The following is a 22,728-nucleotide window of genomic DNA, read 5'->3' on the forward strand; positions in this document are numbered from 1 at the left end:
AGCCCCCAGGAGAGCCGCTCACCTGCTGTCATTGCGAGTGTACCCCGAGGGGCACTCGGACAGGCATCTCTCGTGGTGGATGACGAACTCAGAGGCCTCGCGGGGGTTCTCGGACACCTTGCGCAGGCTGGCGCAGTACTCGGCCGTCACGCAGCGCCAGCTCTCATACTGGTAGGTGCGGGCCGGGCAGGAGGTCAGGCAATGCCCGTTGAAGTGGAAGTGACGGCAGGCCACGCAGGTCCTGCTGTCCCACGGACGGCTGCAGCCTCCCAGGCACTCCGGGTGGCAGCATTCCCCAGCGGCAGTGCAGGCGATTCCGTCTCCACAGGGACACACTGGGGTCAAGAGACAGAGAGATCAACTAGAGATTAGTCCATTCCCCCCGCCACCTCTCCTCCCCACAAGAGCCGGATCAAGGTCTTGGCTCTGTGCATCTGTGCCCAGCCCCTGGAGCTGTGAGATCGCATCCCAACCTCAGCCTCCACTGACAACAAATTTATAGCGCTCGTGGACAGCTCAAAAATGGGACCAGAGGGGAAGTTGTGTAACCAATACAGTGGTGCTGGCCTGATGATGCAGAGAGCCTGAGACCCTAGCTCGAGTGCAACTGACACTGAGACGCTTGCCTGAGTCTGCAGAGAGCCTGAGCCAGTAACTCCGGGAGGGGTGGAGCTGCCCCCTTCTTGTCACTAGAGCGCTAGCTCCAAGCCTCTCTGCTCTGATGGGCCCTGCCAAACCCATCTCAGCAAGAGGCTGGGGGGGCAAGAGAGGAGGAGTGCAGCAGGCCTGACCCACCTCCACTCATTCTCACCTAGCTGCTGGGGTCAGTCGTGGGGGCCCTGCTGCAGAAGACAAGAAATTCCCCTACCACTCCCTTCTGCTCTCTGGAAGGGGACAAAAACCATCCAAAGGGGGCAGCACCACAGCGCAGGGCGGGGCTGTCACGGAGTCACCGGGCGATGCTCTGGAACAGCTCCCCACAAAGCCAGTCAGGACTTTGGGGAGCCTCCTCTCCCTCGGAGCAGACTTGTTCAGAGCAAGAAGCTCACACGTCTTCACCTCCTGGGTCTCTCCTTGGAGCATTCAGCATCCTCTGCCCCTCCGTGGGCTTCCCACAGCGAGCCCACCCAGGCGGGGTCCTGGGGAAGCCACAGGGTTCTGCACCCCCACTTTGCAGTCAGACGTGACTCTCAGCCAGCAAAACAGAGGTTTATTCGATGACAGGAACAGGGTCTAAAACAGAGCTTGTAGATACAGCGAACCAGACCCCTCGGCCGGGTCCATTCTGGGGGGCAGTGAGCCAGACCCCTAGGTCTGCACTTCACTCCTCGTCCCCAGCCAGCTCCAGACTAACCACCCCCTCCAGCCCCTCCTCTCTGCTCAGCTCCTTTCCCGGGCCAGGAGGTCACCTGATCCCTTTGTCTCCAACACCTTCAGTTGGCACCTTTGCAGAGGAGGGGCCCAGGCCATCAGTTGCTAGGAGACAGAGTGCCAGGCATTTAGGTGCACTGGCCCCTTCCTCTGCAGCAATCACACGCCCTTATCCCACCACCTAGTTACTTAAGAACTGCCTAGGGGACACTGAGGCACCAACACAGTATTCAGAGCAAACATTAAGAACAGTCCCAGTTCGTCAAAGGGGCCATGGCATGTCTCAATCCAGTCCTCACCCCACCCCAGTTCCCTTCCACTGGGTGTCCCACAGCATCCATTCTGTGGGGACAAATTCCTCTCATATATGGCTTCTCCCTAAGGACGGCTGGCAGTAGCTCCCACTACCCTCGCTAGGCCAGGCTTCCTGAGCAGACTACATCTCCCATGATGCCCCCTTTTGATGAGGAAAGGCAGTGCATCATGGTAGCGGCATGACTGCAGTGCATCATGGGAGATGAAGTTCAACTGGGGAGCCCATCCTGTAGAGGAAAATGGGGGCTCAAGGCACCCAAACTACAACTCCCATAAGGTGCCCCAGAAGCAAAATATTTAGATTTTCAGCCAAAATATTTTGATTTCCCATTGAAATGTCTGGTTTTGTGTGTTTGGTTTGTTAATGAAAAATGTAAAAATTCCACCGGAAGCAGACAACAACAAAAAAACTGAGGTTGAAAGCCCAGTTTTTCACTGAAAAAGTTCTGATGCAAAATTTTCAACCTGCCCTAGCCACCAACTCCACAGGCAAATCACATAGAGAAACTGAGGCAAAGAGCCTCTCAACCAAGGGCCTTTGCCTTTCATGAAAGGCGCCGCGTGAATTCTAAAGTTCCATTTCCAAGGGAACAACTTCCACCAGCAGCCAACTTTTCCGCCATCTCATTTACATGATTACTCAGAATCTCAGAAGGGCCGGCGAGTTGGCTGAAATCCAGGGTGGAAAAGCACCAGTGGGGTCAAACTGGGACAAAGGGGAAATTTGTTCACCAGTGGGAAAAGCCACAGCTGGGCGGTTACGCAAATCGGCCGGGACTGGAGATGGCGGGGGTGGGAGGGCTAGGAAAAAGGAACGAGACAGAGAGAGGGAGACTTTGCTGCTATGGACAGATAGGTGTAGGTCGCCATTGGAACACTGCATCCCCTTAGGGAGGTCACGTGCTGGAGCTGCTGGATGCATGTGGGTTCAAACCCCGCAGGGGCGCAGAGCTCTCATGCTGGTGCCAGGTGGGCCCTGAGTTCTGGTCTCTGCTCTCCCTCTGAGTGGGTCCTGGGCAAGTCATTTAGCCCTCCCTCCGTCTCAGTCTCCCCCATCTGGAAAACAGGGCTGGTTATGCCTGGCTCAAGCCATGACGCCATCACACTTGTGCCACTAAGACAGGGTGTTGCTGGGTTTGGATGAAATCCTTGAGCTTCCCGGCCTGGGGACAAGGAGGGATGGCTACAGGGTGTGGTTGGCCAAAGGTATCATGGGGGACTCCATTTTTAAAGCAGCAGACACCTGAGTGATGGGGTCGGAGGGGGTGGGTGCATGGCGACTGATGGATAAAGAGGTGTGTCTGGGGATGGATGGATGGACAGTTGTGGGAGGGATGGATGGAGGGATGTATATGGGAAGAGAGAGAGAAAGGGATGGATGGATTTATGGGGGGAATGAATGAATGGAGGGGTGTGTATGGGGATGGATGGAGGAGTGGTGGGGAATGGATGAATGGAGGGGTCTGTATGGGGATGAATGGAGGGGTGCATATAGGAAGGACAGCAGGGAGAGAGAGGTGGGTGGGGATGGATGGGGCGTGTGGGGATGGATGGGTGGAGGGGTGGCGAGAATGGATGGAAGAAGGAGTTCATATGATGGATGGATGGAGGGGTGGTGGGATGGGGGGAATGGATGAATGAAGGGGTATGTATGAGGATGGATAGAGGGATGCATATAGGAAGGATGGGAGGGAAAGAGAGGGGGATGGATGGATGAATGGATGGAGGGAGGGGTGGGGGAATGAATGGATGAAGGGATGTGTATGGGGATGGATGGATGGAGGGGGGGAATGGATGAATGAAGGAGTGTGTATGAGGAGGGGTGGAGGGAATGGATGGAGGGATGCATATAGGAAGGATGGGAGGGAAAGAGAGGGGGATGGATGGATGGATGAATGGATGGAGGGAGGGGCAGGGGGAATGGATAGATGAAGGGGTGTGTATGAGGACGGGTGGAGGGAATGGATGGAGGGATGCATAAAGGAAGGATAGGAGGAAAAGAGAGGGGGATGGAGGGGTGGTGGGATGGGGGGAATGGATGAATGAAGGGGTGTGTATGAGGATGAGTGGAGGGAATGGATGGAGGGATGCGTATAGGAAGGATGGGAGGGAAAGAGAGGGGGATGGATGGATGGATGAATGGATGGATGGATGGAGGGGTGGGGGGAATGGATGGAGGGATGCGTATAGGAAGGATGGGAGAGAAAGAGAGGGGGATGGATGGATGGATGGATGGATGAATGGATGGAGGGAGGGGTGGGGGCAATGGATGGATGGAGGGGTGTGTATGGGGATGGATGGAAGGGTGCATATGGAAAAGAAGGAAGGGAGAGCGAAAGAACTAGATGGATGGGTATATGGGGGGACGGATGGACTGATCGCTCCAAGCCAATACAGCAATTCCTACAGCGAACTGAGCCCCGCAGTTCCCTGGCAAGGCCTGCGGTGGGAACGGGGCAGCTGGAGGTGCAGCCCCATCCCCGCGATGCAGCTGCCGCAGGAGGTTACATTGCCGATAAGGGTCTGTGTTTACAGTGTATATTTCATTACGAGGCCTCCTGTTTACAGCAAACGAGCCCGGGTTGGTCCCGTATTTATCCCACCGCTGGGAAAACACGGCAGCTCGGAGCTGGCCTCTTCTCCACAGCATGCTACAAAGCAGATCCAATTACTCCCCATTGCGTGCCTGTCGAGAAGGCCAAGCGCCCCAGCCGCGTGGAGATGCGCCGCTCCGTCTGCTAGTGCGCAGCAGCCATCCGACGGCCCCCTCCACAGATTTCACGGGAAGTCTCGGGGTCTGTCTACCGGGTTTCAAAGCAGGACACGCTACAGCAGCAACACCGGGTCAGGGGATCTCAGGTAGCGTTTGGACCAGTGCCGCTATATGCACCAGCAGAGCTACCCTGGTACAGAGGCCTCCAGTGTAGGCAGCCCCCAAGGAAAGGATCAGAGCAGCCACCGTCTCTGCTCTGTCTGACTCAAGCCAGCTGGTTAAACCAGACCTGCTAGGTCATTACAGGTTGGGATGTTTTTCACAGGCACCTAACCCCCTTAGGTTTCTAATGCCCATTGACTTTCAGCTCCCTTAGGCTCCAGGGAAAAACTGAATCCTTGTTTACCTCAAACCCCAATCAGAACTTCGTCAGGTGTTCAAACTCAGAAGCTGGATCCGGAATTGAATCTGGATCCACATTTTGCCAGTGATTCACCTCCATCCCTCCCACCCATCCACCCCCCAGCCCCCCATTTATAATGTGCCGAAACCCAAATCCTGGATTCTAATTTTGGATTGTTCGATGTCCAGGCCCAAATTCTGTGACGTGAGTCCCTGTCTAGTTTAACACTCCAATGGGGGAGAGGGGGCAGCTTAGTAATGAGAAAGGGGAAAAAATCTCACCTCCAGGCCCAGCCCAGGTCATTCAAATGGAAGGGGCCAGAGAGGGGAGAGATGGGTTAGGAGCAAGGCAGATGGTAGAGAGATTATGGGCTGGTTAGACTACCTGGAAATAGGTGTTTGTGGTATACGGTGCAGCTACGAAATTGTGATGCTTTTTGTTTTCTCTGACAGGTTTCAGAGTAGCAGCCGGGTTAGTCTGTATCAGCAAAAAGAACAGGAATACTTGTGGCACCTTAGAAGTGAGCTGTAGCCCACAAAAGCTTTCTGAAATAAATTTGTTAGTCTCTAAGGTGCCCCAAGTACTCCTGTTCTTTTAGTTTTCTGTGTACCGCCCCTTAAAAATTTCTAAGCAGCAACTATCATTTGCTGGAGGATTCTCTGCACTGTGAGGTCTTCAAATCACGATTTGAGGACTTCAATAGCTCAGACATAGGTCAGGGGTTTGTTACAGGAATGAGTGGGTGTCACGGAGTGACCAGGCAATGCTCTGGAACAGCTCCCCACAAAGCCAGTCAGGACTTTGGGAGCCTCCTCTCCCTTGGAGCAGACTTGTTCAGGGCAAGAAGCTCACACGTCTTTACCTCCTGGGTCTCTCCTTGGAGCATTCAGCATCCTCTGCCCCTCCGTGCGCTTCCCACAGCGAGTCCGCCCCAGCGGCGTCCTGGGGAAGCCACAGGGTCCTGCACCCCCACTTTGCAGTCAGACATGACTCTTAGCCAGCCAGTAAAACAGAGGTTTATTTTGATGAACAGAACGGATCTAAAACATGAGTTGTAGATACAGCGAACCGGACCCTGGCGGGTCCATTCTGGGGGGCAGTGGACTAGTACCACCAGGTCTGTACTTCACTCCCATCCCCAGGCAGCTCCAGACTACACAACCCCCTCCAGCCCCTCTCTGCTCAGCTCACTTTCCCGGGCGCAGCGAGGTCAACCTAATCTCTTTGTCCCAACACCTTCAGCTGGCACTTGCAGGGGAGGGGCCCCAGGCCATCAGTTGCTAGGAGACAGAGGGTCAGGCATTTAGGTGCACTGGCCCTTTGCTCTGCCAGATACTTAAGAACTGCCATGGGGACACTGAGGCACCAACACAGTATTCAGAGAAAACATTAAGAACATTCCTAGTTCATCACAGTGGGTGAGATTCTGTGGCCTGCGTTGTGCAGGAGGTCAGACTAGATTATCATAATGGTCCCTTCTGACCTTAAAGTCTATGAGTCTGTTCTTGCAGTGGCTGCAGCTTGTTACCCAATGAGACACACACACACTGCGCTCTCCCCCGAGAGACTTCACTTTAGTTCTTTCTTGCCATTGGTTTTGCCCCTTGATCTAAAAACAAAGTTATTTGAAGCTGAAAGTTAATACTTTTCCCTCTCTGTTTCTGCAAACTGTGTCACAGCAGGGCACTTCTGTGAGCTGCTCACCAAAGCTAGTCCACTGAACTCTGGCAAGCCAGCTTCCCTACTTCTCTCAGTGACTCTTATTTATTTGTTCCCCCGGTCCTGACACCTGTCAACTCAGATGCCCAGCAGATGACACGTGCTGGAAGGATTATCAGCAATGGTGCCAATGAAATTTAAATAAACAAACTAACTGTTTTCTAAAAATAGATGTCCTCTAACAGGTGTCACATCAACAGAATGCACAAAGGTGTGGTCAGTGCAGGATGGGTAAAGAGGCTTATTCATGCAGGAATCACTGAGTGACGGTCTATGGCCTATGTTATGCAGAAGTCAAACTAGATGCTCATAGTGGTCTAGCAATTCCTAGATTTTAAGACTAGGGTCCATCTAACCCAGTATCTTGCCTTTCAAGGTGGCCAGCACCAGATGCTTGAAGGTCCAGGAAACCCTCTAATGGACAACAGAGGTATAACCTGTTCACATGTGAATTTTTCTTCTTAACCCTCTCAGTTAGCAATTGGCTAACATGATGGTTTACATCCCTTGCGCGTTTTTGTCCTCTCTCATATAAACATGAAAACACCCACTAAAACCATGTGCAAATGTCCAATCTCTTTTCTGAACCCTGCTAAGCTCTCAGCCTTGATAACATCTAGTAGCAGTGAGTCCCACAGGCGAATAACACTTTGTATAGCAGCATTTCCTGGAATCGGTTTTACAACTCCTGCCTTTTAATTTCATTGAGTGCCCTCGGATGAAAGGCCCAACCTACGTGTGTCTTTGCCACTCAATGGCTACACCGAATTCTTGCCGATAAAATCTTGAGGCTGCACCACACCCTCACCCTCTACACCCAGATTTTGTCCTGATATCACTGTGTCAGTGACGGGGGTGATTTTTTACTGATATACTGTAGTTATACCAGCACAATCCCTAGGATGAACCCAGGTAGACCAGGACAAAGGTGAGTGGGGTAGCTTATTTCCTTTCCTCAACAGAAATAGCTATAAACTGCATGTAAGCACCTTCAGACCCGGACAAGCCACGCTATGGCCAGGTCTGCACTTATAATTTACACTGGTCAGGGGTGTGAAAAACCAGGCCCACCCCAGCGATGTAGCTCTGCCGAAATGCAGCTTTGCAGACAGACGAGCATTTTGGTTGGTGTAGCTAACACTGTCTGGAGAGCTGATGTTCCTACACCAGCAGAAAAACCCATTCTGTTAGCTAATGCTGAGTCTACCCTGGGGCACAGGCTCTGTAGTGGGGACATGGCCCCAGGGGTGTTTGTACTACCCCGCTGTAGTTAAAACAGCACAGCCGCTGGGTGTAGACAAGCTCAGTTTCTCTCTTGTGCTATGAATGAAATCCTGGCCCTGACAGAGTCAATAGCAGACCTGCCAATGATTTTTCTAGAGGCAGAGTTTCACTCTATATCCATCTATATCAAGCACTATTTTATGTCCCATATTTTGGATTTATTATTATTCTGTAACAATATTGCATTCATATGTTTAACTACTTAATTAACATTTCCATCACTGTAATGCCCAGAGGCCCGAACAAGGATCAGGGCCCCATTGCGCTAGGTGCAGGACAAAAGAATTTGAAGACATGGGGTCTAATTCTTACACCGAGGCCCCTTTTCAATGCCAGAGGGCCGTTTACCACGGGGCGTGGTGGATTCCCCATCACTGGCAATTTTAAAATCAAGATTGGATGTTATTCGAAAAGACCTGCCCTTGGTATTATTTTGGGGCAGTTCTCTGGCCTGTGTTATGCAGGAGTTTCGACCACAGTGGCCCCTTCTGGCCTGGAGCGAAAAGGCAAATCAGACTCACAATCTTGGCCCTTATGAGTTTATGTCCATGTGATGAAATGCAGCATCATGTTATCAACTTCATGAACACGACACTTTGACCACCTCACTTGCACTCTGCCCACTAGTCCCTCTTTCCCAGGGCTCCATTTAAAATACACCAAACTTCTGGGCCAACTCTAAAATGCAACCACCTCTGGGGCCAGGGCCGGCTCTAGCCATTTCGCCGCCCCAAGCATGGTGGCACGCCACGGGGAGCACTCTTCCGCTCTCCGGTCCCACGGCTACAGTAGACTTCCCACAAGCCTGCCTGCGGAGGGTCCGCTGGTTCCATGGCTCCAGTGGACCTCCCACAGGCGTGCTCCAACGGAGCCGCCTGCCACCCTCCCGGCAACCGGCAGAGCGCCCCCCGCGGCATGGCGCCCCAAGCACGCGCTTGGCACGCTGGAGCCGGCCCTGTCTGGGGCAGTCTGTTGGCAGCTGTTCAAGAGCAGCACCGCCGCTTAGGACAGGAAGCCACTCCCAACCCTGCTTGAAACTGCGGAAGCAATGGAGGGATGTGGGTCTTCATTACGCGCTGCGGACCTGCCCGCCAACAGCCCGCCCTCTCTGGTTTTGAAAAGTGCCACACGCAGGCAAGAACTTGGTTTCACCCCTCGTGGGGAAGGCAGAAACTCAGACACACTGTCAGCGCATAGGCTCAAAGGGGAGAGCACCCCTCGTAGAGCAGAGCCTTACCAGTCCCTGCAGAACAGAACTCCCTCGCAGTACCCTGTCTCCCAGGGAAGCACACCCTCTCTACTACAGCCTCAACACCACCACATGGTCTCCCATCCCAAAGCAAAGCTGCTTAGCTTACCAAGCTGGCCAAGCACCTCAGAGCTGGAGCAGGGCAGACACCTACCTTTCTGGCAGTAGCTGGATGTCCAGCAGCGATACTCTAGATGCCCATTGACGCTGGTCTGGACGCAGGGCTTCTCCACGTCCAGGATGCCCGGGCACACATCGGCACACTCCTCCACCTGCTTGTTGCTCACAATGTAGTTGTTCTCCACCGAGTCGAGCAGGAGCAGCCCCCAGTCGATGGTGGAGATGTGGCAGAGCTCCTGGTTGCGTTCAATGCGCACCGAGCCTCGCAGGATATCAGTCAGGCTGTGCAAGCCGATGTCCCTGAGGTGGGGCATCTCGAAGATGACCAGGGCATAGTTGAAGAACAGGTTAGTGCCCCGTATGACAGACAGGTTGGGAAAGAGGTCACGCAGGCTCTCTAACCCATAGACCCGGAAGAGGAGCAGGTACTCGGTGATCATGATGAGACGGGGGAAACTGAGCCCACAGAAGTCCTCGGCGGCGGTGGTGAACATGAGGAGGATCTGCAGGTTGCCCTCGATGATGGTGCAGTTCTCCAGCTTCTTCAGCTGGGAGACGTCATTGCGGATGTCCATGCTACTGCAGACTGGAAAAGAGTAACACAAGGCATGAACCCTCCAAGCCAACCCAGTGCTTAGGGCTGGGCCTTGGCCTCAATTTTGGGGAACTGGCCTTCAATTCCCCGCTCTCTTAGACCCAGCTTCTCACTGTTTCATTTCAAGTTGGGTCAACGGTAGTTACTACGTCCAGCTGAGCCGGTGCCGTGCCGCATGGGAGATGTGGTTCTAGGTCTGAAATGCTTCCTGTCTCCCTAAGGGATTCTGCTCCCTGGTAGGACTACATCTCCCATGATGCATCACAGTTTCCAGCTGTGACTGAATTGCCACAGTGTGTCATGGGAGGAGTAGAACGGTTCAACAGGACCCATAAAGGAACATAAGGGCATAAAGGATGCAGAACTACAGCGCCCATGAAGCACTGCGGTGGCTCTGGCAGCCGTAGCGATTAATGTTGACCCAAAACAAAACATTTAGACATTTCCAAATGGACAGAACTCTCTTTTCTACAAAGTTTTGATATTTTGCCTTTTTGTCCCGATTCAGCATGAAAAAAAATAAACGGTCAAAATCCCAGAATTTCCCGCAGGATGGAAATTCTGTTTTTCTCTCCACTCTGCAGCACTCCAAAGTGTGCGAGGAAAGCGGAACTGGCACCATTTTAAAATCGATTTAGCTCAATCCAGCAAATAACTGGATGTAGGTGCAATCAGAATGATGGATAAATAAATAGATAGCTATAGATGGAGACAGATAAAGTAGGGGGTGGCATAATAGACAGACAGATAGATAGATAGATAGAGGGGGTGTGTGGAGATAGATAGGTAGATAGATAGAGGGGGTGTATGGGGATAGATAGGTAGATAGATAGATAGGTAGATAGAGGGGGTGTATGGGGATAGATAGATAGATAGACAGATAGATAGATAGAGGGGGTGTATGGGGATGGATAGATAGATAGGTAGATAGATAGATAGAAGGGGTGTATGGGGATAGATACATAGACAGATAGATAGAAGGGGTGTATGGGGATAGATACATAGACAGATAGATAGATAGATAGATAGATAGATAGAGGGGGTGTATGGGGATAGATAGACAGATAGATAGATGGGGGGGGTGGGAATAGATAGATAGGTAGACAGACAGATAGATAGAGGGGGTGTATGGGGATAGATAGGTAGATAGGTAGACAGATAGATAGATAGATAGATATGGCTACAGAAGAGTAGACAGATAGATACATATGGTGACAGAGGGCATGTCTACACTGCAATGTAAGCCCAAGGTTAGCGGGATTCAAGGCAGCTTGAACCCAGGGCTTGAACGTCTACATTGACTCTTAGTGGGTTGCTAGATTAGAAGTGTTGCCTGTTGGTTATGTCCCCATAGCCTCTCAATGCAAGTTTCCAGCTCCTCTGGCCTTCCACTGGTTGCCTCACCTAGCCCTCCACACAGTGGGGAAGGGCTGCTACCTGTGGGAGGGAGGGATGGAAAATCCCAGCAGCCGAAGGCAGGTGCCCTTTGTAGCTTCCCTTCAGGCAGACGAGCCTGCAGGGAGCGAGGGACTGGGCCACCCTAGCACACACTGGGACTGGGGAACCATGTCCCCATGCGAGGGCAGCTGGATCAGCCAGAAGGACAGACTCTGCGGGCCCAGGTGCATTGGGAGCTCCAGCCAGCTCAAGATGAGCCCCAGCCCCCCGGACAGTGGGATATCTGTGCACCAGCCCCCTCCCCTTTGTATCACAGTAGCATGTAGATCAGTGATTCTCAACCTTTTGGACCGGTGACCTCTTTCACCCAGCAAGCCTCTGAGTGTGACCCCCCTTAGAAATGAAAAAACGTGACACCATTATAAATGCTGGAGACAAAGCAGGGTTTGGGGTGGAGGCTGACAGCTTGAGACCCCCCCCATGTAATAACCTTGTGACCCCCCTGAAGGGGCCCAACCCCCAGTTTGAGAACCCCTGATGTAGATGATCCAGCCCTATGGGGCTCTGATCCACCAAAATCAGAGTCGCATTGTGCAAGGTGCTGCGCATATGTGTCATGCGAGACATTCCCGTCCTCAGAGAGCTTACAATCTAAAGATACCAGATAGGCAAAGGAAGGGTGATTATCTCTACATTACAAATGGAGGAACACCCATATTAAGTGATTTGCTCAGGGTCAGCCAGGCAGCCTGTGGCAGAAGAGGGACTGGAACTCAGCTCTCCTGTGCCCGAGGCCAGTGCTCTAACCAAAAACCAACCTTCCTCTCTAGAGCCTGCTGCTGGCACACTTCTATAATCCAGCTCCTTCCCCTCCCACATTGGCCCGCCTGCCCCGCATTTCCCTCCACCCAAATCTTGATGGGCACAGATGGTAGTAAAATATGTCTGCACAGAGTAGTGGTAACATATAAGACAGTGTGTATCAGTGGTTAGAGCATTCAGCTAGGACACTGGGGACCTGGATTCTATTCCCAATTCTGATTCTGGGTGATCTTAGACAAGTCACCCCTCTGCCTCAATTTCCCCACCTGTCAAAGGGGGATAATGATACTGACCTCCATTGTAAAATGTTTTGAGATCTACTGATAAAGAGCAATATGATGATATTATCATTATATGCTGTACCAAAGGCCCAGGTCCCAAACCACCTAAATTTTGGAGATGGGAGGGAGTGGTTTGCAGTAACAGTCTGAATTTTGTGGTGGTGGCCTTTATCTGTACAATGAGCAGCACCAAAGCTCCATGTTGGATCTGAATGAAAAAGTGTTTGGGTTTATTTTCCCCACCCTGTCCCTGCCTCCAGGAAAATTTTTGGAATGAAAATGAAATTTTTTCCTGGGAAATTTTGAAACAAAACTTTTTCATTTCAATTTGATACCAATCAAAATTTGAGTCATATTGAAAAAAAAACAACGGCCCTTTCATTCCAGCATTGGGAAAAAAATAAGTCATCTTGAATCTAAACCTTTTGTTTTGTTTCAAAATCTCCCCGTGGGAATAATCAAAACTTCCATTAAAAAAAAAAAAAAGACATTTCCCAGTGGAAAAAAGTCAGTTTCAACACCATCCACCCTAAGAAAATCTGAGAATTTTTCATTAGGAAAAAAGTGTAGTGGAAACATTTGTGTTGGTTCTTCTCCACTTACAAACCACCCAATTTGAAGGGGCGTTGGAACAATTGGTATAAAGGAGGTGCAGAGAGCCATTGAACCAAACTGCAAACCCTGCCAAGGATGGAAACCACTTCCAGCCAGGGAGTGCAGCAGCACCCCTAGTTCCAGCCCCTCTGACGACCTGCCTTTCACAGCGCAGCTCCATCTTTATCTAGCACACTGCTCCAGCCTCATCTGGCTGGTAGCAACCATCCGAGCTCCCTGGCATCTCATTTTCTCATCCCCAAGCGCCTCTAATCTCTCTCCCATGGCTGATATTTACCGAGGAGGTTAAGTAACCTCCTGAGAGGTTCTTCTCATTAACCCCCCTCTCCCAGGCCAGCATTGCTAAATAGGTGTGTGTGACACCAGGACACACACAAACACAGCATGTTCTCAACACCCCACGCCCAGAGAACATGCACTTTCTGTCCCTCACAGGCATTTCTGATGTTTTGCCAAATGGTTTTATATACACATTTCCCAATCAATTAGAGGAAGGGTGGTCTTTGGGATAAAGCCCTGAGAAGGACATCACCCAATCCTCAATTCAACTCCCAGTTCTGCCTCAGCTTCCCCTGCACGAACCTGGGCTAGGTTCTCGGTGCCTCATTTCCCAGTTAGGACAATACTTCTGTCTTGTCTTGGTATGTACAGCCCCTAGCACAACAGGACTCTGGTCTCGGCTGGACCCTCGATGTCCTATTGTAACGCTCTGAATAACTGATTCTGGCGTGTGCTCTGTGCTTGTGACTTTAAAAAAACACCAAACCAAATCCATTAAAATCACACATTGGGATTAAGTTTAAGCACTGGTCCCCGCACCACTATTAAACCAGCAGGGCTCCTTTACATAAAACAAGGGTCAAACAGAATACGATTTTTAGGAATAGGTTTTGCTCGTCTGCAACTGCAATGCAAATGAGTTATTTAGCGTCTAACCATTCACATTATAGAGTCAAATATCTGAAGTATACTAAAGCCAGGTGAGCACATTATGACACATTTATGGATTATGAGAATTATGGACATTCAAAAAACCCAAGCAAACCAGAAGTGCATTTCTCCCCGGCTAGCATCCACCAGGGAGCTAGCCCACCACAGGTATTCTAGACAACTGCCCTGCGTCCTTTACCCTTCAGAGACCTGTCATGGAGGCCCACTCCGTTTACTATGTCTTTCAACAGAGCCTTCAGCCCGATCTGCTCAGAGGGGAAAATAGAGGACCAAGGGCGCTAGGTGCCAATTGCAGAGGTCACTGGTTCTTGCACCATAACCTGCCAGGTGCAGCGGCTCTGCTGTCCTCTTCCCCCTGGCTGAGATGCCTGTAGACACCAGCCTGGTAGTTGCTCGTGAAGAAAGTGAATAAGGAAAAGTTATTTACTTGTTCCCATAATATAAGAACTAGGGGTCACCAAATGAAATTAATCTGCGACAGGCTTAAAACAAATAAAAGGAAGTTGTTCTTCACACAGCACAGTCAATTTGTGGAACTCATTGCCTGAGGAGGCTGTAAAAGCTAGGACTAGAACAGCGTTTAAAAGAGAACTAGATAAATTCATAGAGGTTAAGTCCATTAATGGCTATTAGCCAGGATGTGTAAAGCCTCTGTTTGTCAGAGGGTGGGAATGGATGGCAGGAGAGAGATCGCTTGATCACTGCCTGTTAGGTTCACTCCCTCTGGGGCACCTGGCATTGGCCACTGTCGGTAGACAGGATAGTGGGCTGGATGGACCTTTGGTCTGACCCAGTCTGGCCATTCTTATGTGAACGACTGAACCCAGTTGCTAGTGAGGACTGTCCCCGGGACTGGAGCTGGGGGTCCCCTAAGCCCTATCCGACTGTAATACTGGAGTCTCCCATAAATGTTCCTTGCTGGGAGAAACTGCCTGAACGCTCTCCTGCTCAGAACAGGCCAACATCCAACTCTGCAGGCCCCTAAGCCTGTCCGGCCGCTGGCCAGGAAATTCACCGAGGGTTTGATACTAGAGACCAGCGGGCAGGGAGCTGCATGCCATCCACCCCATGTCTTCCCATCCTGCCACTCAGCATGGAAGCGACATGCTGGGCACCAGCTTGACAGAGCAACGGGGGCATATGGAGACCACACTTCCCAGCATGCAATGCTCCATCAAGAACCAAGCCGTGGGGCAATAGCTTCGTCTAGGGGGCTGTCAGGAGAGAGCACTGCATGATGGGCTACGTCATCCCCATGCCCAGCCAGTCCCCCCTGAGTTTTGCAGGCGGTCAAACTCCTCGAGTGCCGTTCTGGCCCCAGAAACCTAGGCCACTCCCCGTTCACACCGCAACTGAAACCTGATGCCGAGTTATTACCGAGAGAACAGTTTTTAGGGCAGCTTGCTTTCCAGCACAAAATTTACAGTAAACACCAAAAATCAAACACAGTGAACTTGGCTTCAACCCTAAACACACCACCTGCCAGGAAAGCTCTTCCAGGGGGAAGTGGCAGCAGCCAAAGCTTCAGCAGGGAGGATCATAGAATACCAGGGTTGGAAGGGACATCAGGAGGTATCTAGTCCAACCCCCAGCTCAAAGCAGGGCTAATCCCCAGACAGATTTTTCCCCAGACCCCTAAGTGGCCCCCTCAAGGGCTGAACTCACAACCCTGGGTTTAGCAGGCTGAGGCTCAAACCACATGGCTCAGGGATTTGGGAACCCTGCAATAACTTAAGGGCTTTATTTCCCTTGCCCACCTCAAGCCCCATGCTCTGTCAGCTCCTGGAAGGGAGCCGCCTCCTGGCTGACGGTTCTTTATTTCTCCCCGCCTTGCCTATCGGGCTGTCATTTACACCTGAGCAAAACCCTTCCCGGCCTGCTCCTCCGCCGGTGGAAATCAGCAGCTTTGGCCATTCCTGCCAGTGCAGACGCTGAGCCCACGGGCTGGGCTGGTGGCAATGTTGCACCAGTTTGCCCAGGTAGAGGCGCCAACCCAGGGTGCGGAGCAATGGAGCAAAGTTGGTGGAGCTCACGTTTCTTTTCACCTTTGCCTCATTTTGCAGCGCCAGGCTATTTCTGCCTCCCATTTCAGGCCCGCCGCCAGCTGACTTTCAGCGGGCATTGCCGGTGGCACATGTCAGAGCCAGTAGTTTTCCCACCTCCCAGCTCTGTTTGGAGCAAACACGCTTTTTCGTTGCAGCTCTGTTATTACTGTGGTCATTCATTAACCCCCTTGCCCTCTGCCAGAGCAGGTGAAATGCTCGAGGTCCCCCCGCTCGCCAGCCAGGATATTGTGTTTTGACTAAATTTTATTTATTCTTTTCATCAACACTTTGCTTTTCATCCCCCAACACAATCTGTGCCCTGTGCAGCTTCAAAAGGAGATGCCAGGTGCTGCTATATGATTCCTCTCTGTTTGCAAATACAAAAGGTGTTTCAGGTCCTTTTATTCCCTGACTATAAATCCAGACTACACGTGCAAGGCAGCAGGCGATTGTCCCTGAAGGTTGTAGGCACCAGATATTTTTATATACTGTAATTTAGGGCCAGGCCACTGATTGCATCTCTGTTCCAGGAAGTCCTGCCCAGCACCACCTCCAGAGAAACACATAGTAGAATGACATATAAATGTTCCAGGGTCACCTAGCTAACTCCCAGAGTAACCCACGTCTCTACAGTATTGCAGTGAAACTCGCCAAGGACATTAGAGACGGCGCCTGAACCTAAACTCCAGAGGAAAGATTACAGCTTGACACTAAAGAGGGAGGGCGACCTAGTGGTTAAAATGCTGGCTGACAAATCAAGAGATCTAGATTCAATTCCTTACTCTGGTCCCAACTGCCTGTAAGCCTAGTCACTAAAATTGCCTGTTATCCTACAGCTGGCTACAGAGTTAGCAAAGCTGGGCTTTTAGAAAATACACTCTACAGGGCAGGGATCGTCTCTTCCAGTGGAACGTACAGCTCCGAGCACAATGGGTGATGAGCTCACGTAGGGCTGCCGGGATATCAGTTATTATATATGAGCGACAGGGGATGGCTCACTTGATGATTCCCTGTTCTAGGCACTGGCCGCTGGTGGAAGACAGGACACTGGGCTAGATGGACCTTTGGGCCATTCTTATAGTGGCCCAGGCACTGTGGGAAAGATGGGGTTTCAACCCCCACAACTGGGGCTTGTTCCCATCCAGGGTTTGTATTGAGCTTTTTACAGCGGTCCCTGTCTCAGGGTAATGAGCGAAGGGCACACGCCATGAGAAGCCTGGATCTGGAGCCAGCGCTGAGATTTTGATCCAGCTTTTCTTTTCCCCAGCAGGAGTCAATGGGTCAGAACCCCGGCTCCACTGGCTAATCCATTTGGCCCAAAAGGGTCCAAGTCTTCTCCTATTTACACTCACCTAAATCAGGAGTGATTCCAACAGCCACTTTCCCTGTTTACGACGCCCCAGCAGGTCTGTACACACTGGTATCAGCCAGCTGCTCAGAGCGGGGCGAGCCCCAGAGGTGAGATCCTGGGCCCCTTGATGTGAATGGCAAAAAATTCCCACACCCCTCTGCACTGGTGAGGCCAGACACACACACCCCCCTGTGCCCCGCGCCCCATCTGGGTATCCGTCCCTGCCTCACTTGCCCCTGCCACAAACCACAGCCAGCAGGAAAGGCAGCACACGCAGCCACGCCTGAGTCACTCCTCTGAGGCCCCGATCCTGCCTCACCTCCCACCAATGGGGCAGAGGAGCTGGGGAGAGATGCTCAGAATCCAGCAGCCTTCCCGTGGGACTGGAATTAGGGAAACACATAGCTCCCATGCAGGGTCACAAGGGACGTGGCGTCCTCCCGGCAGCGCACCGGCATCTTCCCAACAGACACCCCAGCGGTGCTCTCTCCCCAGGTCCCGGCCTTTTGGGCAGACAGGCTCCCAATAAATAGGTAGATTATAAAAAGCCCCAGCCCCAAAAGCCACATTCTCTATTACCCAGCAGCCCCCAGGATCCAGCACGGCATTCTGTGTTCCTAGGCCACTGCTCCGACCCAGCAGCCCATCCACTGTCACCCCCAAACAGCTGCGGCTGCATCCTCCCTGGGCTCCAGTGACACACACACCCCTTATAACAACCCTTAGTCCTGCTCCACACCCATCCCCCTGAGGCTCTCAAAGGGCTCCCCACACACTCATCATTAGTTCAACCTCCCCCCCTGCTGCGAGACGGGTCGGTATCCTTCCCCATTACACAGACGGGGAAACTGAGGCACTAGGAGGAGACGGGACTTGCCAGGGAGGGCCCAGCAAAGCTGGCACTAGGAGCCCTCCCGATCTCAGCCCGCGGGCCACACTCTAACAGAGCTCAGGGGTCTTTACCGGATTGCAATGGCCTCTCTTTCCAGTCCCTATGCCCAGAAAAACTATTCCCATCCCGCCTTGCGCCCCACCTCTCCATGAGACAGTTTGGGATTTTCTCTGATCTGCCTCACTTCACTGCATCGGGTGCAGCATGAGGAGCAGGGGTTAAACTCTTGCCTTTGATCGCAGCCCCGCTGATGTCTTTGTTTCAATTCCTCCAGCCCCATCTTAGCTACAATTTTCCACTTTCACGTCTCTTTCCATGACTCCCTGCAAATCTGAATTATTTATTGCCTGGACTCTTGCGTTCCTCACTCCACCGGATCAACTTCTCATCACCAGTCAAAAGCCCAGTAAGAACCCAAATAAGCAGCTACCACCCCCCAACCCTGCCCCAAAAGTTCCTGCGTATTCCTTTTTGCTCCAGAACCTGGCAGGGGGGTCTCTGTGTTTTGAAGTCAAATGGCCAGTTTCTCAGAGACACTGTTTCATCCTTACACTGAAAAATGAGGGATTCAGCATTGATTGATGGTGAAAGTCCAGTGTGTTTAGCAACAAAGGACCCTGGAAATTACTAGACTGTTTCAGAGCAGGGGGCCCATCTACCCCGGTATCCCCGTCTCCTACTACTCAGCGCAAGCTGCTTCAAAGGAAGGTGCAGAGAGCCCTGTGGTTATGGGAGAAGGACTGGGAGTTACAATGGGCCATTTTGTTCCCTCCTAGGGGTGGCTGGGCCACGGAGAGTGCAGCACGGGTTTTTTTAGCTCAGGCTGTAGGCAGGCAGATGCCTTTCACTCCTGAGGTCCCAGCTCCAAATTACCGTGCCAACCTGGAGGCCCCATTTTATTAGAGGCTGCACGGACACATCAGTCAGAGACACTCCTTGCTCCTGAGAGGTCACAATCCAGGTACAGACCAGAAAATGGAGTAGGGTTGTCCTCACTTTACAGATGGGGAAATTGAGGCACGGAGCAACAATGTGACTTAACCAAGGTCACACAGAGAGTCAGCAGCAGAGCTGGGACCTGTCCCCCGCTGTCCCAAGATCCATTATTATTTTGCTCTTTGTATTACAGTCATACCTAGAATTAAAGCACCCGTTGTGCTGGGTGCAGGACGTACAGACAGCAAGAGGCCATCCCTCCTCCAGGAAAGCTTACAACCTCAGAAGACACATGTGAGACAGGAAACAGGCACAAAGGCACCCCTTCCCCTAACACACAACCTAGGGCTCACCCACTGAAATTACTAGGCAGCAGCTTTAAAACAAACAGGAGGAAGGTACTTCAGCCAACACACACAACCCGTGGAACTCAATGCCGGTGGATGTTGTGAATGCCCAGAGCATAACTGGGTTCAAAAAAGAATTAGGTAAGTTCCTGGAGGTTAGGTCCATCGATGGCCATTAGCCAAGATGGTCAGGGATGCAGCCCCGTGCTCTGGGTGTCCCTAAACCTCAGACTGCCAGAAGCTGGGACCAGACGACAGGGGCTGGATCACCTAATCGCCCTGTTCTGTTCATTCCCTCTGAAGCACCCAAGACAGGCTAGACGCTAGATGGACCATTGGGCTGACCCAGCCCAGCTGCTCTAATGGGATTTGCCCAACGTCATGGAGCAGGTTAGGTGCAGATCTGGGAACAGGAGCCAGGATCTCTTGCCTGCCAGCCTTGTGCTCCATCCACTAGCCCCCCACTGCGTCTGCAGACCCAGCCTGCTGCCTTAACCCTCGCCTCTGGGTCACCCACCCGTCCCATCCCACACAGCTCCACCAGGAGAGCCTCTGCTGAGGCCGCACACCCCCAGCCAGTCTAGTCTAGTCTCTCTTGGCGACCCAGGAGCAGACTTTTGAGGTCTGCTAGCCAGGCTGGGGAAACTTACTTCCGGGGGTGGCCAGTGCGGGCACAAGTGGGACGAGGCTGAGCACCAGCAAAACTATCCCGAGTGGCAGGCAGCAGAGGGACGATGATGCCGCTGTCTCCTTCTCCACCCCCATGGTCCGTGAACAGAAAATCCCCCGGCCGTTCTCCAAAGTGAGGCAGAATGCACACACCCCCTTGGCCCCGGCAGCTCCTCTTATGGGGCGGAAAGCAGGCGCCACCCTGGCTGCGGAGCTTGGGAACAGAGGGACCCCAGCGCCTCCCACTTCATTCCCAGGGGACCAGCAGGGACAGCGCCGATCCTTGGCCTCCACTGCAACTGGCCTCGATTCACCTCACTCCGGGCTTTAAGGAGAAAGCCCCCGGCTTCTGTGTTCCCCCATTTCCATGCTGCATGCATAGGGCTGGGCGAACAGTCGAACTCTGAGCGTGCACAGAACAGCAGACCTGGGCGCAGACAGCTGGGTGGAGCTGCCTCACGCCCGCCCCATGTGCAGCCAGGTGAAACTCCAGCCAAGGGGCAGGACCAAAGTGGTCCCACCTTCGCCTAGGGGCCCTGTCTCCTTCCACTGCTGCCCTGGCTGGGTCGCAGGCAGGGTGGTGGCATGGTGGGAGCTGTCGGGCCCCAAGCAGGCACGAGGGGCTTGGCTCAGGTTCACTTTTGTTTTTGATTGCTACATTCAAAATATTTAGCCTGAAAACTGAACCGAGATGGGGTTGGACCAGGGCCGGGGGGGCTTGTTTGGAAAATAAGGAGCCAGAGATTGGCCAGGGAAGAGAGATTCCCCCAAACACTCCAGCTAACTGGGAGGCAGGGGTTGCAGCCAACAGCCCCAGATCCTTCACCAATCAACTGTACGACCCCCTAGCAAGTCTCTGGGCCTCAGTTTCCCCAGCTGTCACGAGGTTCATGATAGCGGGTGGAGGATCGGGGTGCTGCTGCTGAGGGAACGTGGTGTGACCCTTCATTATGGATCAGCACCCAGATGCCACAGGGATGGGCACAATTGCAGAGAGGCCACTGGACATTTTTTTCCACAAAAAAAAAAAAAATTCAGGGAAAACTTTCAATCCCAACGGGATTTTTTTTTCTGCCTCTCGTTTCAAACTTCTTGTAGAGAATCCCTGCTCCCTGCCCCCCCACAATCCCGGGCGAAGTGACCTACACGGTCTTGGCCAAATAGCCCACACAACCAGCAAACAGCCTGGTGCAACTGGAGCAGGGGTCTTTGAACCACTCCTGTTGTACTAGGCACGAACAGGGCCTGAAAGTGCCAGATCTTCTCCTGCCCCAGCCAGCTACATTGGCCCCTGGCCCCTTCATGAGCAGCAGGGGAGGGGAGGGGAGATGATGGGCCCTTTGCAATGCAGCACTTATCCCCATCCCGTTCTGGGGTGCAGCATGAGGGCACAGTGAGATGTCAGGCCGGGCAGGGGTTCTGGAAGGGCAGTGGAGCTTTGAACCCAGTCGGTCGCCCCAGCTGGTGGAATCTAGCCACAGCGGAGTAACTCACATTCCCGCAGCCTCACCTTGGATCAGAGCGGGGTGGAGAATCCCTCCAGGATGGAGCCAGCAGGGGAGCTTTCTGCCATTGACACAGCTATGACTGCTCTTTTGTTAAGGGAACTTTAACTGGCACAGGCAGTAACTAGCTGGCAGCAAATTTTCGAGGCAGAAGGGGCACATTAGATCTGCACCACTAGGGACTCTCGCTTTCAGCTTAACGAAACAAACCACCACTGCTCTGATCAGCTGCTTGGCATGGGAGAAAGCCCCAGCTCCCAGGCCTGCCTTTCTCCTTGAAAATAGTAACCTGGGGTTTATGGCAAACTGCTTTTCTGAGTCAGTGGTTTCAAGGAACGGGGTTTTCTACCTACCACCTTTCTCCCAGGAGAGAGAAGGCAGATCCACACCCCCGTGAGCTCCAGGCCTGCAGACAGAAGGCTGCGGATTTGCGCAGGTGATGAAGAAAGGGGGGGATTTAAAACATCTCTGCATGAGCAAAGTGCTCCACTCACATGCTCTGAATTCCCAAGCCCCCTGGGGGGCACTGTGCGCAGTACAACTCCACTCTGAGATTATTGTGCTTTGTAGTAGCAGTGCCCAGCATGCTGGGCACCACTCAGAAACCTGAGCGGCGGCTCTGAATAGGGATTGGCAATGGTGGCCGTTACCTTCGCCAGAAGCTGCACGTCCAGCTACTGTCTGCATCCACGTCCCCCTTCTCATTCTGCACACGCTCCCGGGAGGGCAGCCACAGAGGGCAGAGTGCTCGCCCACACCAGTTTGCCAACTTTTCGGTGTCATCTCCACCCCTGTCCCCATAAGGCAGAGGAAGGCCGTAGGCCCCAAATCCGGACGATCCTCTCTATTGTCACTGTGGTTGAAAAACGTGTCTCCGGCGTCTGGACCTTAACCAAGAAACGTGGAGCTTGACCAAAAAAGCATTGACCGCCCCTGCCTTCAGGGAGCCCAGTCAGCACCCGTTCCATGCTACGTTCCTTTAAGGGACACGCCCTGCCCAGGTGCTGTCTGAGCGCTGCTCCTTCCTACCCTTCCAGGACAGACAGGCCATTAGCCAGCCAGCGCCCTAGGGCGTGAGAGCCGTGGGGCTCGGTCCTGAACAGCACCGAGCCCAGCACCAGCACCCAGTTACCAACCATCCAGCTGT

The 22,728-nt window shown here is 52.6% G+C and overlaps 1 protein-coding gene across 1 annotated transcript in view; it reads right to left on the reverse strand.

The window, feature by feature from the left end:
- INSRR (insulin receptor related receptor) overlaps positions 1-20,172 on the reverse strand; it is a 39,710-nt gene extending 19,538 nt beyond the window's left edge. Inside the window, exons 1-3 of the mRNA XM_032792078.1 lie at positions 20,058-20,172; positions 9,209-9,760; positions 23-335 (exon numbers count right to left, since the gene is read on the reverse strand). Of these exons, the coding sequence (XP_032647969.1) occupies positions 23-335; positions 9,209-9,760; positions 20,058-20,172 (980 nt within the window). The remainder of the gene's footprint in view (positions 1-22; positions 336-9,208; positions 9,761-20,057) is intronic.
- Positions 20,173-22,728: the final 2,556 nt, after the last annotated feature.

The sequence above is a fragment of the Chelonoidis abingdonii genome, chromosome 11, assembly GCF_003597395.2.
Source record: "Chelonoidis abingdonii isolate Lonesome George chromosome 11, CheloAbing_2.0, whole genome shotgun sequence".
In the NCBI taxonomy this organism is placed as follows: Eukaryota; Metazoa; Chordata; order Testudines; family Testudinidae; genus Chelonoidis; species Chelonoidis abingdonii.